Source organism: Pungitius pungitius, chromosome 13 (genome assembly GCF_949316345.1).
Source record: "Pungitius pungitius chromosome 13, fPunPun2.1, whole genome shotgun sequence".
Taxonomy (NCBI): domain Eukaryota; kingdom Metazoa; phylum Chordata; class Actinopteri; order Perciformes; family Gasterosteidae; genus Pungitius; species Pungitius pungitius.
The window spans coordinates 9,497,339-9,515,238 of record NC_084912.1 but is presented as its reverse complement, the minus strand read 5'-3'; the positions used below and the strand labels follow the sequence as shown (position 1 = coordinate 9,515,238).

The 17,900-nt window shown below is 41.2% G+C and overlaps 4 protein-coding genes across 5 annotated transcripts; 1 reads left to right on the top strand and 3 right to left on the bottom strand.

The window, feature by feature from the left end:
• Window positions 1–3,292: 3,292 nt before the first annotated feature.
• Window positions 3,293–6,481, bottom strand: echs1 (enoyl CoA hydratase, short chain, 1, mitochondrial). The gene is made up of 8 exons (XM_037466031.2): window positions 6,285–6,481; window positions 5,350–5,547; window positions 5,143–5,270; window positions 4,608–4,707; window positions 4,396–4,500; window positions 3,905–4,024; window positions 3,744–3,811; window positions 3,293–3,649 (listed from the first exon to the last, which is right to left on the bottom strand). Exons 1-8 carry the CDS (start codon window positions 6,373–6,375, stop codon window positions 3,584–3,586), a joined length of 876 nt encoding a protein of 291 aa, XP_037321928.2. The 5' UTR covers window positions 6,376–6,481; the 3' UTR covers window positions 3,293–3,583.
• Window positions 6,482–6,571: 90 nt separating this feature from the next.
• Window positions 6,572–9,182, top strand: sprn (shadow of prion protein). 2 transcript variants are annotated; one of them, XM_037466033.2, is made up of 2 exons: window positions 6,572–6,996; window positions 7,609–9,182. In XM_037466033.2, exon 2 carries the CDS (start codon window positions 7,609–7,611, stop codon window positions 8,068–8,070), a length of 462 nt encoding a protein of 153 aa, XP_037321930.1. In that variant the 5' UTR covers window positions 6,572–6,996; the 3' UTR covers window positions 8,071–9,182. The 2 variants fall into 2 exon arrangements, with proteins under 2 accessions (XP_037321930.1, XP_037321929.1); XM_037466032.2 differs by lacking the exon at window positions 6,572–6,996 and adding an exon at window positions 7,003–7,297.
• On the bottom strand, window positions 9,179–12,004 carry mtg1 (mitochondrial ribosome-associated GTPase 1). The gene is made up of 11 exons (XM_037466030.2): window positions 11,748–12,004; window positions 11,534–11,598; window positions 11,293–11,397; window positions 11,112–11,198; window positions 10,964–11,020; window positions 10,719–10,809; window positions 10,555–10,616; window positions 10,353–10,449; window positions 10,099–10,180; window positions 9,643–9,755; window positions 9,179–9,458 (listed from the first exon to the last, which is right to left on the bottom strand). The coding sequence occupies exons 1-11, from the start codon at window positions 11,848–11,850 to the stop codon at window positions 9,361–9,363; spliced, it is 960 nt and encodes a 319-aa protein (XP_037321927.1). The 5' UTR covers window positions 11,851–12,004; the 3' UTR covers window positions 9,179–9,360.
• Window positions 12,005–12,512: 508 nt separating this feature from the next.
• paox (polyamine oxidase) lies at window positions 12,513–16,246 on the bottom strand. Its single transcript, XM_037466467.2, has 10 exons — window positions 15,984–16,246; window positions 15,383–15,559; window positions 15,005–15,135; window positions 14,667–14,854; window positions 14,271–14,449; window positions 13,853–14,022; window positions 13,671–13,756; window positions 13,454–13,566; window positions 13,162–13,316; window positions 12,513–13,053 (listed from the first exon to the last, which is right to left on the bottom strand). The coding sequence occupies exons 1-10, from the start codon at window positions 16,135–16,137 to the stop codon at window positions 12,901–12,903; spliced, it is 1,506 nt and encodes a 501-aa protein (XP_037322364.2). The 5' UTR covers window positions 16,138–16,246; the 3' UTR covers window positions 12,513–12,900.
• Between the last annotated feature and the right edge of the window lie 1,654 nt (window positions 16,247–17,900).

Sequence of the window (17,900 nt, the reverse complement as noted above, 5' to 3'; positions counted from 1 at the left end):
TTTGAATGTGTGTTTGCACTGTTTCATATTTGTTTGTTTTTGGTTTGATTACTGAAATAAGGTTTTCGGTTAACACAAGATATTTTGACGTTTGTCATTAATACCCTGTTTGTCAATTCTGAAAAGTTCCCCGGTCGCTGTTCGGATTTGTCCTTCAAAAGTCATAAAAGTGGTGTTCATTTGTGAAGAAGAGTGAAATGATCATAAACACTTAGTGTCTTCAAAGCAAAAAATGATCAGAAATGAAAAGCTAACTTCCAGGGTTGGCCTACATAAATATGTCATACCTGCAGCACCGTAGACTCACAACTAAAGAAGTGTAGCTCTTTAAATAGTTCGAATCATCAATCTCATTCAAATATTATTACATTATTCAAGCATTCAAACAATTATTTCAGATCCAACGGCATGAACGCCTGTCTATATCGAGCTATGAAATAGGGTTGTGTCATTAGTCCGACTTCTGCATCAGTGGATTTTCGGTGCGTGTTGTTTCTGACACCCTTGGGTGGGCATAGTTCAAGGTAGACACCAGTGAACGCCTTTCTCCGACAGTCTCTGGTGCCGAGAATGCAAGTATTTATTTGTCAGATAAAATCCGCCTTTCATTCGTGAAACTTTCAGCCGGGTGGCACAAAAAGGGCTGAGGAATTCTTTCCATGGCTCAAGTTCTAAAAACAGGAGTAAAAAGCAAGAGATCTTCTTATAAAAATGTCTTTCATAAAAATCAAGGTGCAGCATTGAACATCGCAGGCTTGTGGTTTTATAGCTTATTGAATTTACAATTATTATACAGCTGCTGTTATTATTAAAGAGGAGATCCATTGTCCTCTTACAGGCCTTGATAAGTTTGTGTGTAAAGTTATACTCTAAAATATAGTCTTTTGTACTAATTGTGCAGGAAGGGATCAGACCGTTTCCCACTAAGCTGTACATTTAACATGGACTTCTTTTTGGGGCCGTCCTTTTGTTGTTTATCATCAACTATATAACCAAAGATGAAATGTATGTGCATTTCCAACAGGTGACAATGCAGGAAGTGGTCTCTGTAAGCTCTGTACAGGTGAGAGGATTCAGGTGGGAAACGGTATGCAAACACGTGACAACTGTGTCACCATGTGGGCTTGTATTCTGATTGGAAACATAACTCAGAAAAATGGATTTAATTTTTTACCACTCGCATAATAGATATGGTTGTTAAAAGTCAGTCAATGATACAACGCGAATGATTTCTCGATCCAAAATCACCCTTTGACCCTACTTTGCTCGGGATGGTGCGAATCATTAATAATTCCAAGCTTAGGCTCAGGTTATGTGACGTGAAATTATTTTAAAACATTTTTGATCAATACAAAAAAAACAGAAAGTCACCATGACGGAGTGGCACAAAGGCATTGCAATTTGAGAATATGAGAGGCAAGAGACATTGCAGTTCCGGAGAAAAAGGCCCCGCAGGAGTCAGGCCTGTCTGCCAGCGTGAAAGCCCCTTTCTCCCTCTGTGGAACCATGCTGCTCCCTCTTTATTCCGCCTGCTTTAAATGAGTTTATCACGCTATGAGGGTCTGCAGTGCCAAAATGTAACGTTTTGCCCCCTTTATCAGTGTGGAGAGGCTCAATTGAGTCTACATTTATTATTTTGACCTTTCGGTACTCTCAAAGAGGGGCTTTTTTTTGGACCTTCTCTGCAGACTTTTGTGCTTCCCCGCAGAGTGAGAAGACGAGTTTTTTTTTCTTCTCCTTTTACAAGTTTGGTTCCAGGGAGCTGACAAGAATGCGAGCTCCGGGGGAATATTGAAAGAAAAAAAATCAATTAGGCCATGGCCTTGTGAATATATGAGGCGCCGCCTTGTGAAGATCAGAGAGAGAAATGGTGCTGCGCGATGATTGGAGCGGCGTAAGAAAGCGCTCACTAACCAAATTTGTTCTGGTTTTGTTTTTTTCCAAGTCAAAATCATCATTTTATGTGTTTCTAAATATTCAACAATCGGTGAATAGCTTATTGGCTTGACTTATTGAAATAGAAAAAAAAGCGTTTTTTGCATCACACTATAATTATCTTTAACAAGATTTCATCGATTGGTATAACTATTGGTTATAAGATTATAAAATCAGGCCTTTCTTGATGCTGCATAAATCTGCACTGCACTGACACATTTTGCAAAGAGTTCAAGTAAATTTGGTATGAAAGTTTAAAAACTGTTGGGAAGTTAAAATTAAATGAAAAAATGTTAGGCTTTTCGAAGAACTGGAAGTTATCACTCAACACCCAGTCCTACAGAACGTGGTGCTCATGTGTTTTGGCCATGTGTGTCATGAGTACAATCTTTCCAGGCTGATATCATTTTGAAAACACTGATATGTTGAAATCAGAAAACACGTTTCTGATATTTAACTCAAAAGAAAAGCACGAATTAGTTTTTTGTCAAATCGTTTCAGAATTTCAGAAAGAGACGTCTCAGGCTGCAATCCTGTTCAATAGTTTTTAAGCTGAGCAGATACACTGCATAACAACTTCAAACGTGGTCTGACTAGAGATCCCTTGATAAAGTAAAGCTGTTCTACAAACTTTCTAAATATCATTTCGTCATTTGAGAGATGTAACTTAGATATTTGTTGTTGTCGTCAGTCTTTTGTTGTTTGAACATTATCCCGCCCCCATGTATGACAAAGTAATTTGATTCTGCCACACCTTTTATGCAACACCAATGATGCTCACTTGACTATTGTGCAGCAAGAGAGAAATGGCCTGGAGATATCAGGTGCTCAGTCCTCCATCCGATATAAGTGAGAGTCCCCCTGGATCCATCTGTGTCTTTGAGTAACAGAAGAGCTCCACCAGGTGATGCAGAGTGGGATTACACGTCGATCGAATGGTGGGTGAAGTGAATCCACCTGTAACGCGAGTCATGTTTTATTTACTCCAACATTTGTTTTTGTTTTTAAAGGGATGGGAATGTAAAACCTATCTTAAAAATGAATTTCTTGAATGCCGATTCCATAAATTGAAAAACATTTAATGTAAATGTTTACAGTAGCATAGATATAGTGACTTACTGGCTTTTTTGACATACTTTGACTTTATGGTTTGATGCATAATGGGACTATTTTTTTTTACTATTGTTAGTCTCCTAATTCATTATTTTGACCTAAGAATATGACCATGTGTCTTTTTTTCAACATTATGACCTTAGATCTACATGAATTTCTATTACACTTTATACATACAGGTTTCAGGGTTATCACGTGATCCGTTGACCAAACATCTTCCACCGCCTTAGTAACTGCATTAAAACCCATTTGAGAGATTTATTTGCAAAATGTACAGAAAAATCAGAGGCCTTCAAAATGCAGGACAAATATTTGAGTGAAAATGAAAAGGCAAAGTCAGTTAAAATCATCAAGACTATTTCTACCGAATACTCACGAGCAGAGTAAGTGTTCAAACAGGTGGAGCTTCACTGCAATCACTTAGTGCCACTTCCGGATCCAAACATCTCCTTCGAACCACTACAAATCAGAACTTCTGCCTCACTGCAGATGAGGAAATGACTGACTTTGCGTCCTTGGTCGAGCTCTTTTGTTTTTAATTATCTTGGAAACTGGCCTTCCTCTTCTCGACAAATGCGGTCATGCCTTCTTTACGATCATCCTGCAGGGAAAACGAGACACATACATTTTACTGCACTGTCATAAATCAGAGTCGACCCCCTGTCACTCCCTGTCAGATGGGCTCCACCACTCACTGTAGCGAAGGTGGCGTGGAACAAGCGCTTTTCCAAACGATTACCCTCAGCCAGAGTCAGTTCGAAAGCTGCAATCACACACAGTAAACAAGTCAAACCGAATTGAAAAAGTATTCAGTTTAAGGACGTTCCTCATATTAGTAGAAACTAAAAGTACACACCAGCATTAACAGCCTCTTTAGCCATGGCACAGACCAGTTTGGAGTTGGCAGAAATTTTTTCGCCACATTTAACGGCTTCAGTCACCAACTGGTCCACCGGATAGATTTTACTCACCAAACCTACAAGTCAAACACAAAGTTACAGAATTAAGTGTAATTTATACACAAAGACGCAGCGGTTTATAAAAAGGGACACACAAGCACACACTGGTGTGGTCTAATATAAGGGCCTGTGTCCAAGTCACTGCTTCTGAAAGAGAAGTGTCACATGGCAAACAAAGCCATATCATAGATACGTTTTCATATCAAATCTGAAACTGCAGAGCAACCTGTAGTGACTTAAACAAGCAAAACATTTCCCTCAACTAGTAGAGACAGAGCACAACGTCAACAAACAATGGAAATACTCAAGTCAACACTCAGCGCCTCAAGATGGTTTAGTGCGATACTCACACAAGTTACAAGTAAACGTTCTTTCAATCCCTCGTTACCTGATTGCTTGGCGTTTTGTGCATTGATTCGGTCCCCTGTAAGCACCATCTCCATGGCCAGGGACTTGCCCACCGCACGCGTCAGACGCTGGGTGCCCCCCGCCCCTGCAGGGAGAGCGACATCATCAACTCCAAAGCAAGAACCTGGTAACCTTGGCACAAGGAGGTGGAGCCCGAGCAGGAGGGTAAGCAGACGCAAGTGGGGTTTTTACCAGGAATGGTCCCCAAAAGGATCTCTGGTTGCCCAAACTGAGCCTTCTCTCCAGCGTAGATGATGTCGCACATCATCGCCAGCTCACAGCCTCCGCCGAGCTGGAACAGAAAATATATTACTAAGCAGGAACTAGTCTCCCGCGTCGCTGATTCATAAGCCTTTTATACTTGATGCATCCTCAACTGGTAAAATACAGTTTCAAACACCTACACAATACAGCCGGAAGTACGAAGACAGTCTTTTTGGTTTGACGTGATAAGTTAATAGTGGGACGTCCACCTAATAATGGACCTTTTGGGGAAAAAATAACATCAAGTGGAAAATATATATTTTTTAAATCCTTAGTTACTATTATTTTGAGAACAAGTTCAGTTTTTATTTGTTTCGAGAACACCTGGTGGTAGCTTTGTTTCCATATTTTATTTATTTAAACAATTTTTTAGATAGATATTTCATTATCTGTTGGAAATTGCACTAGTGCTCAAAATTAAAAAGATAAATTATATAAATAAACGTCATAAAAAGACACTCACAGCAAATCCATTGACAGCGGCAATCACGGGCTTCTTCACCGTGGACACTCTGTTCCAGTGAGCCAGGAAGTTCCCACCGTAACACTCCTGGAAGGTCCGGTTCTGCATCTCTTTGATGTCCGCCCCGGCTGAAAGACACCAGGGCCGGTGCTTAAACTGATGCAGCGTTTAAAACAAACAAACACACACACACTCAAGTTTCCTCACCAGCGAAGGCTTTTTCACTGCCGGTGAGGACGATGGCGCCGACCTCGCCGTCGGCCTCGAAGGCGTCCAGGGCCTCCCCCAGCTCCCTCATCAGCCCGTCGCACAGAGCGTTGAGAGCCTTGGGCCGGTTCAGCTGGATGAAACCCACATCGCTCTTCTCGCCTCGCTTTTCCACCAAGATGTACTCGTATTGACCACCTGCAATGGAGAGAGCACACTGACGGTAAGAGAAGACTTTGAGCTTTCTGCAAGGCTCACAGGGTTAAGTTGAAAACATTTCTGAGCTTTTTAACCACAAATCGAAGGAAACAGTGACAGAAAACCAGTAGGGACAATATGGCCGTAAATAACATTTAAACACATGACTGTTTGCCACTACTTCTAAGCATTATATAACATACGGCCACAGTTGACCATTATGAGCAAATGAGCCTCGTAAGTACTGTAAAAACCACAGAAGAAGAATAGTGGAACCATAAATAAGCATTAAGATTAGTAAAATTCTTAAACACCTCTGTGCGTTACGCAACTTGTTGCATAGTGACATTAGACAATGTTTCTATTTTTAGGTGGTGAAAGAGAACGTTACTCATCCTGAACGTTTAATGCTTTGGTCCCAATCACCTGACTAACTACCTGTTCCTTACTACAGTGTATATGGATGGATGCCAATACATGTCTCTTTCACAATGTCTTAAAGTTGCAAAATCACCCTGACTGCTGTGAAGCACCTCAAGGATTAGACTTTAAAATCATCAATACGCCTTGAATACTTTTGAAGAGCAAAGTCACCTCTGAATAAACACAAACTTAGCGGGCAGTTCGCAAACTCACATTCAGTGACGCAGCTTTGACATTGTGGCAACAAGGCGACAATGCGGTCGTTTTTAAACACACGCACAGTCGCGCGCACACGCACACACACGCACACGCACCTGCGCTGTAGCCGCGCGCCGCGCACATGGCGGCCGGCGCTGCTCGCGAGGACTTCAGCAGCGAAGCCGCACTTCTGCAGAGGAAAGCCATGATGACGCTCACGACAGGAGGCTGCGGGCAAAGGGACGGTTCTGCTTCAATGTCCCCGGAAGCTCCTTCTGCTGGCTCCTTCTTCTTCTTTGTTGGTGTTTTTTCATTTTCATCCCCAGCCTTTTTGAACTTGCGTTACTGCCACCTGGTGTCTGAGGAGTAGAATTTTTGTTTTCATTAGTTCCGAAACCTTCTCAACCTCCTTCTTGCATTTCACTGGCAGACACCTTAGAGGCTAAACCTCTACCCATAGTCTCTGGCAGTAGACTGCAGGTGCTTCCTCCACCTGTAGTGTGTGGTGGGCGGCTGCAGTTCAGACGTCTTCATAAAATGTCTGAGGAAAAAAAAAAACTACCCCAACACCATGAGCAGCATTTTATGTTGAAGTTGACCTCATAAGCTTCAACATAACGGTAGTTTTTTATCCAGAAAAAGATGAACGTGAAGCCATTGACTCATCTGACGCTATCCCAGCATTTCACGCTCTCTAGACGCGCCTGGTGGAGTGTGCTGCGCGTACTCGCCGTTTTCTACATGCACGCGCAGCATCGTCTGTGACAATCCCCTTTCTTTCCTCCGAGAGACCAAACACAGGCGAGGATAAAATCACACGGAAACAAGGTAAGCTGCAGGCAGTATGTCGGTGGACGTGGGTGTATATGAGTACGTACATGGTGTATGCTTCCCGCAGGCTGCACATAGCGTAATGGCTAATTTATGAGAATATCGTGAAATGAACATCACGTATGTATGCTGTTGCAAAACGTTTTACATTGTACGAAATGAAAGAGGATTCCCACCGTTCCGTTAGAACTCAATAATAACGAAGATGGCCTCGTATGTATTTACAAGCAAGCCAGGTTTTCATCCAAGGAATGTTACTTCATGCATATGCTGAAAGCTTTAACATTAATGTTCTATGGTGAGCATATTTATTTTTAAACTGACCTACTTTAATGGAGAGGGAAATCTGCAACATATAAATGGGTCTAATAACCAGCAATACTAACCCCTAAATACGCCAATCTGACCGCTATAGAGAGCATATTATGTCACACCGGTTTACGGTGATGTTTGGAAATGTGAATAAAAAATGATTAGTAAGAAAGCATTGATGCATCTGCATTGCTAATCCAAAATCAGACCACAATTTGTTTTCCTACTACATACAAAGTATAGATGTATAATGTCCCCATTTTCAGACTTTAAACGTTCGGTCTAAAATGTGCACAGATGTCAGGAATGAACCAGGTGGTCGCGACATGCTGGACCTGCCTGCTGCTCTCTGCCTTCCTCTGCGAGCCGGTGCTGTCCAAGGGCGGGCGAGGAGGGTCCCGGGGCTCCTCTCGAGGTTCCCACTCCCGGAGCCCCAAAGCTGGAGGTTACCGAGGAGGCCCCCACAGTGGTGGGACCCGCTCTCGCTACAGGGGCCGGTCGTCCCCTGTGAGGGTGGCGAGTGCTGCAGCAGCTGGAGCAGCAGTGGCATTAACAGCTGATAAATGGTACGCCTCTGCATACCGGCGCAGCAAGGCCGACGGCTCAGACGAAGATCTGGATTACTACAACAGCACCAATTACTTTGATGCACTAATGTCAAGCTCCACACAGAATGGATCTTCTCTCTCTCAACTGGTTTCTATCATCCTTGCAACATTTTCCCCCAAATATGGACTTTTAATGGACAGTATACTGTAGATGTTTTGCTTATTTTTCTAGGATGAATTAGTGGTTCAGTCGAGGGTTGTGTTTCTGTCCTGGAGCTGAGTATAATGTTCAGGACTGGCTTGAAACCTGCACTGGAGAGACTAGTGGTGGAAAGACACAATCATTACAAAAAAAAACCATCATCAGCTATAGCAATGAACAAATGTACATTAGGTCACTACAAGAACAAAATATGTGCGTCTGACAGATATTGGGTTTGAGCTTCAGAACAATTAGAGAATTAATTCAGTGTAAATCAAACCGGAAGCTACCCAAGTAAACAGCACTGCCAAACTTTGTTGAATCGCCAAAAAGGTGCGTTGAATGACCAGAATCCCTCCTCAGCAAGCCAGCAGTAAATCATGTGTACATATTATTAGACTTGGGTCTAAATATAAAGCCTAGACCTACAACAGTTTATGCAACACTGAAGTCATTCCATAAAGTTTTCTCTATCAGTCAAAGCACCTGGTGGTATTTACATTATCCTGCACCTGAAATGAACCCTGCTGTTGTTTTTGTTAAAAAAAGAAAATTGCAATTTGTAACCTCAACCATGTATTTTCTCTTCATTGCCTTCTGCTAAATTTGACTGGATGTATTGCGAGTATCTATTTATAGAGGTAGTTAAGTACATATTATTTATATAACCCATTCTCACGAATCACAAAATAACCTCAGGGGGCTTTTACAAATCAGGACATTACACCCTCTGTCCTTTTTGATTGCCTGAAAGAGAAGGGAAATCAGAGAATTATCCTTATGTCACAATCATCGCAAATTTCAGTGCAATTTGTGCCCTTTTTTAACACCTGCAATTTAGAAAATGAATTTCTCAGACGGTCTTTGCTTTGAGGGACGTTAGCAATTAAACTGCTGCTCTGTTATTTGTGTCTCTGATGTTCGGCCCCTCATTCCAGAGGAGTGTTTTGCCTGCTGTGATCACTCAGGAGCAACAGACTGTTCCATTTCAATAAGTGCACTCTATCTAAAATATTTGTTTTCACTGTCTTTGCTGATAAATATACTGTTTACACCATTTCAGATATCTGTGTTGTGAATTCTAAAATCAAAGCTGAGGAAAAATAAATTACTTGAATAGAGTGGAGTCATTTTATTTGCAAAGGATACAGTGTTTTTTACATCACCCAGAAACTGACTGCATCCCGTCTCCGATATATCAAAAACGTAAGGTCTTGTATGGACGTAGTTAAATATGAATTCTTCCAAGTACAGAGAACAGGTAAAACCCCAAAACAGTCTTCATTTAAATGCCTGGGGTCAGTCCAGCATTACTTGTCCCAGCTCTCCTTTCCGGAAGGTTCTTATAAAATCGTAAGCTGCTGCTGAGTAGTTTGGGACAGTGATGGTGATATTTCCTGAAGAGACAAAAATTTCCATCACGAGACTTTATATGTATGACGTTGATCACAATGTTCTGACAGGACATAATAATGGTATTTAAAAAAAAAAAAGTAATTTTATTCCTTTCACTCAATTAAACTGAAAGATGTTGAATCACTTATTCTGTATGCAGCATCGGTTGTGGGAGCACTTTCTTACCCACTCCAGTAATGGCTTTGACCCGTTGGGTCTTTCCAAGTCGTACAGCAATGCGTTTGAGGACATGCTGGATGTCATCGCTTGGCTCTTGAAGCTCATATTTTTCTACATAACTGCGTTTAAGCACATACAGTAAACATTAACAGTAATATCAAGTAGTATCTATCATTGTGACATATAGAGAAAATGAGATTAAAATGATGCTATCATTAAAATGTATCTTTCTCTATTTCTCTATCTACAATTTGCCTCTTTTGGCCAAAAAAGAGGGTCTGTAAACATAATTGCATATATATATATATATAAAATGATTTTACACAATTTTATTATATGAGTAATAGGATGTCAATATTACATTTCCAAAATCACAATTAACATTATTAATGCTATATCGTGTCACCCCTAATGTGAAGCAAGATGAATACACCGACCATATGAATGTTCAGCAAATCCTACCTGAACTTCCCAAGTCTGTTCAAAGAATAGAGTAAGTAGTCAGCAATAATGTCTTCACCCACTAAATGATCCAGAATAGTTCCTGGAGAAGGAAGGAAGCAATATCTCAATATTTGATGAGTGTGTAGGAAGAACGGCATAAACAGACAAATGTGACACAAATGAACACAGTATGACAGTTTCCACACGGCGTTTCCTAAATGAGAGTAAATGTTAAATGTGAAAGAAAAGAGCAATAATCCTTTTCTGCTCACCACACAAAGCCAGCTTCATGCCCGTCTCAACACTCTCAATCTTAGGAGGCAAAACTCCCGGTGTGTCCAACAGGTGGATTATGGGTCGTTGACACACCTGATGACAAAGACTGATACTCATACCTTGCAGAGGCCTGGACACACAATATGAGCCCATGAACACACAAACATACACAGTGACAAACACCCGATTTACACTCACCTGAATCTTTGTCAGTACCGCTTTGGTTATACCTGGCTCCCCCCCTACTCGAGATGCACGGCCTGAAAATGGTGTCAAATTACACCAAATATATATTACCCAGGAGAAGATTATACAGAATCAACATCTGACAACTTTCAACTACTTATAATAATATAATAAACCTTTTTTCAGGTTTGTTCTTCTCAGGGAGTTAATAAGAGAAGACTTTCCCACGTTGGGCACTCCGATCACCATCAGGCAATAATTTGTGTTCTGAAAGGTTCACACGACGAGGTCAGAGCACAGAAAACGCCAGCACTTTAATGACCAAATAGTGAGGAAAACACTGGAAATAAATGGTTCCATGTGGAGGAGGGAAGGCTCACTACGCCAAAGTATATCATAAAACTTTCTGGAGGAAGCCTACCTCATCTCTGTTAAAGCGTGGTTTGCTGTCAATAATGTCCACCACCAGTGGCACCAACTACAGAAAAAAATGAATCATTTTCACATTCATAATTTTATATCAGGGGGGACATCTGCCAACAGTCAAATGTTAAAAAGATAACCTTTACCTTCTTTACGTTGTCATCTCTTTGTTTTAAGCAGTCAGTGAAGAGAACATTCTTCACTCCACTTTTTTCCAGCTTCTTCAGGATTCTCTGCAGGGCAAACGTAAAGATGCCGTTTAATCAAAGTGATTTATAAATCACGTTCATATGATGTGTGTGTGACAATAGCATAAAAACCTTTGACCTGCTTGCTGGATAGATCTGCAAGGTCCATCTTATTTAGAATTAAAAGGTGAGGTCTGACATCCAGAGACTCCTGAAACACAGGGTTTCTTCCAGAGAAGGGGATGTCCATAACGTTAAAGAAAAAGCTTTTCGGATTTGACCTCTAGTAACTGTGCAATTACATGAAGATACTTTACAATTGTAACAAACAACGGGATGCCACTTTCCGCAGAGTATAATCAGAAAAACAAAAAGGATATTCTGGCGTCATGAATTTCTACGATGCAGTCGACACTCTTGAGGTTGGCTCTCATCTGCTTGAGCCCTGCGGACAGTCAGGGGAGACTATCATTACACCAGTCACGTGACCAGCAACTTATATTAAATAAACAGCAACGATTTGCTTTACACACATGTATATCCCGTGTGCGCGATTTGAAATACTCGTTAGATAAGTTGGAGCAAAGTGGTAACCTTTAGCCATGTGTCCTGGGAACCAATGAGCCACGTCCCGTCCACCGAAGTCGAAAACGTTCCTGAACGAGCCGACATTACGGAGCGCGCGGTACAGCTTCATGTCTGCTGTTCGACTGGACTTTGTTTCTCTGGATGTAGAAATAATTTGACCGACTAGCGACAGTGTATCGTGCAGGACATTTTGATAGTGTGCCTCACTGTTTACGTCCCGACTCGAATCACCCGTCAAACGACATGGTTCCGGGGAGTTCTTCTTCTTCCACTTTTTCGTTCGTGGACACGCGAATGATGGAGCTACTGCCACCTGCAGGATAAAAAGTTGATGCTATCAAATTATGTCACCTTATAGGCAAACGTCATATTCATTTCCTGTCATCGATATCTTTGAATCTCCCCTTTGTGTCTCTTTCCAGAGACTATTTTTAAATTAATTTTACACATTTACATGCTCTTCTGATTAAATAAGATAGCTGTTCATTAAGGGAACCCATCATCCAGTGGTGTTTCCCAACCTCCATCAACATGATTTTTCTGACTAAATATTTGAGTAGTTTGTGTCAATGAGGCAGTTTTAACTTTGTGTTATTATTATTCCAGACTCTCCTGTTCAAAGCCTTGTTCTATTGGAAAGTGTGTTTCATGCAAGACAGTTACAAACATAATTGTGAAATATAATTGTTAAATATGGAAGCTTTAGGATTGTTTTACACATACATGTGGGAATACATTAACTTATTGACTTCACACAGAAATGTTGAAATAGTTTATTAACATTTTTATATTAAAACAATATAATCTGATGTTACATTCAATGAAAAAAAAATCAGCAAAGAAAAAAGGTCACAACTGCAGAAATCAACTAATCCTAAAATCATTTTTTTTTAATCTAAAATAATTTCTGATTCCAACAGTTGTTTGATTTTTAAAGTTGATTTGATTTCTTCAGGAATTAAAAATCCTTAACGTATATAACAATTTCCTTACTGTGTCCATTGCTTCCATTGTCCACACCAGTGAACAACACAAGACCAGCAGTATGTCACTTCTCTGGCCTGGGAACCGCTTTATATAAACAGCAGCTCTCCACAATCCTTAAAATCAACTCAGTTTGAAAAACATGTCGATTTTAGCCAAAGATGTAATCAATATTTCAAAGATTTGACTTCAGCCGCTCAGGTGGACTGATGGAGGAGTAGTGAGAGATGAGTCTGTCAGCCTCTCTCCACCCACTGAGAAGAGCCCCATGGACGGTGGAGTAGTAGTTTGGATGAGTGGCCTCTCCAGCAAACAACACCTGCAGGGGCTGAAACACACCAAATAGTTTAAGAGTGTTACACCTCGATTAATTAAGTGGGAATGGGTGTTTAAGCTCAGTGCCAACATGTGTGTTGGAGGGTGGACGTGCGGCTACTTGTGACGGTGATCCCTCTGCTGGGAGCGGCTCCATCAGGTTCTCCAGGTCCTGTGCCGAACAGCCTATCGCTGGGTAACTGTAAGATCCACACGTCCAGGGGTCGTGGAACCACTGGGAGCGCATGACCCTCTTTGGGGTGACGGTAGGGTTTCCTAAATACACAGTTATACACTTTAAAATGAGTTTTGTGTGAATTTTATTTACCTGTAAAATACAAAGATGTTAAGGAGGAAGTGATGACTTCTGAACAGACAACTGTTGCCAGATGCTTGGAACTCATTCACCTCACCTGTAAATCTGCGGATGAGTTGTGTGACGGTGAGTGTGACCTCTTGTTCAGACAGCGTCTCCATATACTCTGATTCATGTCCAGCGATCCAACCACACATAACGTGGCCGTACCTGAAAGTTGAGGCACATTAGGACTGTATTCCAGATCAATGGATTTACCAGTTATTTTCTCGTGAAGACTAAACAACGCGGGGCAAGCATCAGCCTTTGTCGACCTTTCAGTGGGTTTGAGCACAGTGAAGGCACACAGCTTCTTTATCCAGGATCTTGGGATATCTGTCACCTGATCCACCATGTCAGCCTGAATCACGACAAGAGATGAAACCGACAGTTTAAATGTTTGCATACGTTACAAACTCTTTCTGTAGATGTACACCTTTATTTGTTGACATCTCACCTCATCTTCCCACACAGGATAGATGACCTCACAGTCAGCATCCCACCACGGCGAATCAAATTCCACAAATATTTTATTGTTTGTTCCAAAACCGAGTCTCTGAACGGAGTGCAGCTTGTGTAGAGGGAGAGGTGGATGGAACAGAGTGGAATGGTGCTTCTTTAGGTATCCTGGACAAACACAACAAATCAGGACAAGTTAGGTCGTGTTCAGTACTGACTACCATGAATCTAAGTTTTAAACTAGGTCTCCGAAAACGGTATTACACTCATCTGTGATCAAATCTTGTTAAAACTAGAAATGAAAGTGACAAATGTAAAGCCTGACGACGTGCTCTTGACATAAGTGGTTTAAAAAGTTTTGCAGCACAATTACAACATTTCATCCCCTTTTCATTGCAGAATGTACGCATTTCTACCTAGAGGCACCGTGACGATAACATGATCAGCAGCGATCGACTCCTCATCACACTCGATCATCACAGGGTTTTCTCTCTTCTCCGTGTTGTTCCAGTGAACACAGCGAACAGGCTGATTGTAGGCCACTATACCGCTGGGTAACTCCGCCATCAGGTTCTGGACCACACCTTCATAGCCACTGAGAAAGCAAAGTATGTTCAAGTGTGCTCAACAGAATAATGTGCTGCCAATTCGCCGGCGAGAGTCTCTGGGTCGGGTGCACTGTGCACTGTGAGCCAGACAAGGGTGAAGCACCCTGGAGGAGGATTTCATGGAGAACGATGAAGGAAAACAATGATTGAATGCAATTGATTGTTGAAAAAATTGTTAGATGCTACAATATTGGGAGTACAAACCCAGGGAATGTACAGTCCAGTCCGGGAAGAGTTTTATATAGGCCATAGGCCCCAAGGCCCACCTCATCCATGCTGTGAGCCCCATTAATGGAGCACTCCAACTTCAACATGTTGCTGATCATACACAGGCGCAGAGATCTGGTGGCTGCATCAACACCTTTCCACTTCTCTGCTGCTCGCTGCTGAACCTGCACCAGGCATCAAGACAAACTGTTACTTCATGCAAGATGCCATCAATCTATTGGAGTTTATTATCACTAACGCGTGAGCTGGATGCAGCTCACATACTGGTGGTGAGCAAACACACCACCAGTATTATTTTATTCTGAAAAGCGTGCCTGTGATCGGATGAAATCTCCCACAGAGGCCCAGGGTTCTCCTCCTTGACTTGCAAATTTTGAACTTTCATCCAACAACTCAGCAAACAGTTCCTGAGCACAATGAATGTCTTCAGCATTCAGCTTCCGACCTGAAAATTATACACAAAGCAGAGTAGTTAGGAAAATATTACTAGGTTACAATCTCGCACTTTAATTATCAATTATTATGTAATTGATCAAAGACCGGCGTCCATATGTCAATAAATCATTATCTTTTTTTAAATTCCCTTCTGCTAAAAAATTGTTTCAAACTGTACCTTATCCTTATGCAGATTGTCATATGCAGATTTATGCAACATTTGTGATAAAGGGCTACATAAATAAAATTGACTTGACCTGAACTGCAGAAAACGTTGGGGACATAAGGGGGATGTCCTCCGACGTCCATGGCCTGGTTCTCTGGGTTGAGGGCCTTGGGGTCCAGGAGCCTGTACTTACGGGCCAGACAAAACACAGGGTTCTCCTCGCAGGGTCCATGGATCCAGTTTGCTCCTATTTCAACAATATTATCCCCTGCAGGTGGAAATAACATGGAGTTGCAGGAAAGGAAGAAGCACACTATTACAGAGCCTTTTTTGTGCCTCGGAAGCAATTTTATTGCAGTTGTTTATGTAACGTATTCAGCTTCTTCTTATCAGTAAGCGTCATGACACAGCAGACCGAGTTAGGTCTGCTCATAGTTCAGAACTAACACATTATTTTTGAATCAGGTAAAACAATACTTTTATCTGTAAGGTCACGAAATCCATTGGAAAGTAGTCATAGTGCGAGCAGCAGTTTGTATTTCTGTCCGCGCTCTTTATATACTCTTTATTATCTATCAGCTGAACTTCCTGGGAGGCAATAAAGAAACCATTAAAGAAACGTGTTTTCGGGTGACTCGCATAAACAGAAGAAAAGATGATCAAAGTTTGAGTCTCCCCTTATGGTCGCTCACCCAGTTTGCCAGTCCGGACTCTTCCGCCGCTTCTCGCTGCCGCTTCCACAACGCGCACCTGGTGAAACCCAGCGCGCACGAGGCGGTGCGCCGCCGCCACGCCCGACATCCCGCACCCTACGACCACGATCCTAGCATTCGGGTTCACAGCCATAGTGGGGGCTGTTCAACAGACTCAAATCACGTTAACGGGCTCGGGTGAATAAATATTCCTTCCTAGATGAAAAAATGGGTGACGGCTAGAATAACTTCTTCCCGTGGAGAGTTTCAAAATAAAACTCGCCTTCAGAAGGAGTCATTCATCAATTCGAAAATGTTTAGCAAGTGATTGGCGTACCTTTGTATGGTGAATGATTAAAACCTGGGAGCGGACATATGAGCAGATCATTTAATAAGAGATTTTATTATTTATTTAGGATTAAAGGATTAAAAGTCAAGCTTCTCACTTGTGGTTTCAGCAGCAGTGTTGTTTGTGCACGTCCACTGGGGGGCGCATTACTACAGCTCAATTTCCTATAACGTTTAACTCAAGTAACGGTTTAGGCAGCAAGGCTCATTGTAAAGTCCTTCATTCACATAAACGGGTAATGAAATGACAATTTGTAGTTGGTGGGAAGAAACCTCTGAATTTACAATGCTGGAACAAGAAAAAAAAAAAATAGTTGTCTTTCCTTGCAAACATTTTGAGGCATGAACACAAGTCTGCATTTCTGCAGATTTTGGTCCTGAGGAATTGTCCCTAATCCAAAGCAATGTGACATTAATGGAAACATCTACAAATACAGACAAACTTCAGCTGGAATATACAATTTACACAAAATAATGAAATGACCAAAGATGGTACGGAAAACAGATGAAGGCTGATAAATACAAGCATACTTTCACCTCATCTTGTTAGTTAAGCCTAGAAGACTGGAATGGGGAATAAACATTTTAGAATAAATAATCACAATTATACATCAATTTAAATGTGGTCAAAATTCTGACTTCTTGAAGAGAAATATGTGGGATGGTAAGGTCTACAATCTCATTTAAAATTAAAAGTTTAAACGCTTTTTCTAAAAAATCTATAAAATAGAACTAAAGTCACTATTTCAATTTGTTATCTGAAATTTCTATAAATCAGTCATTTTAATGTGTAGGGATGTAAGTAAGGATTTCATGTTTCCAAATTATCTGTCATGCAACCGTTAAAACGATTGTAAAATCAGTTTTACAGACGTCTGTCACATTACCTGCAGGCCGTCACCTGGTACAAACAAAGCACCTGTAGGTGGTACTGTAGTTCTACCATGGCGGCACCTGCTGATGTAATTGAATAATGTTTGTTGCTCCATTTCAACCACCACCGGGGACGTCCGTCCTCTAACAACAAGAATGTGGTTAATCCAGAGCCATCTATGCCAATTAATGAAAAGAAAAACACTTCTCCCAACCTGACCTGTGTACCGGATACATGGAACTTACTGCTTTATTTCCTTCTTTTGTCAGAATACATTTCATAAACTCGTAAATTATCAACACTGTAATAGCTTTTAGCCTCACACAGGTCTATTAACTATTAACCCTTTTTCTTTATTTTTCTTTCAAATATAGCAGTACCATACGGCCGACACGAAAAACAGATGTGAGAGTCCTTTCAAAATAAAAGTCTCATTCCTCTACCGGAAAGTCTATGGGGTTGTTTACAACAGCTCTTTCTGTAATTCAAACAAGAAAAATAAGTGCTTCTGCATCTGGTTCACTCATTCTCCTGTGGGTTAGTCACCACCTCAAAAGCGAGGTTTGGGGAATTGTTGTTCATGTTGACAACACAGTTAATTTAGACTTAAGGAAAGGTTTTTTTTAATGGTTTGAAAACACAGTAATAAAGAGAATATAAAAAAATTAAAAGAATTGTTACAACAGTTGGGCAAC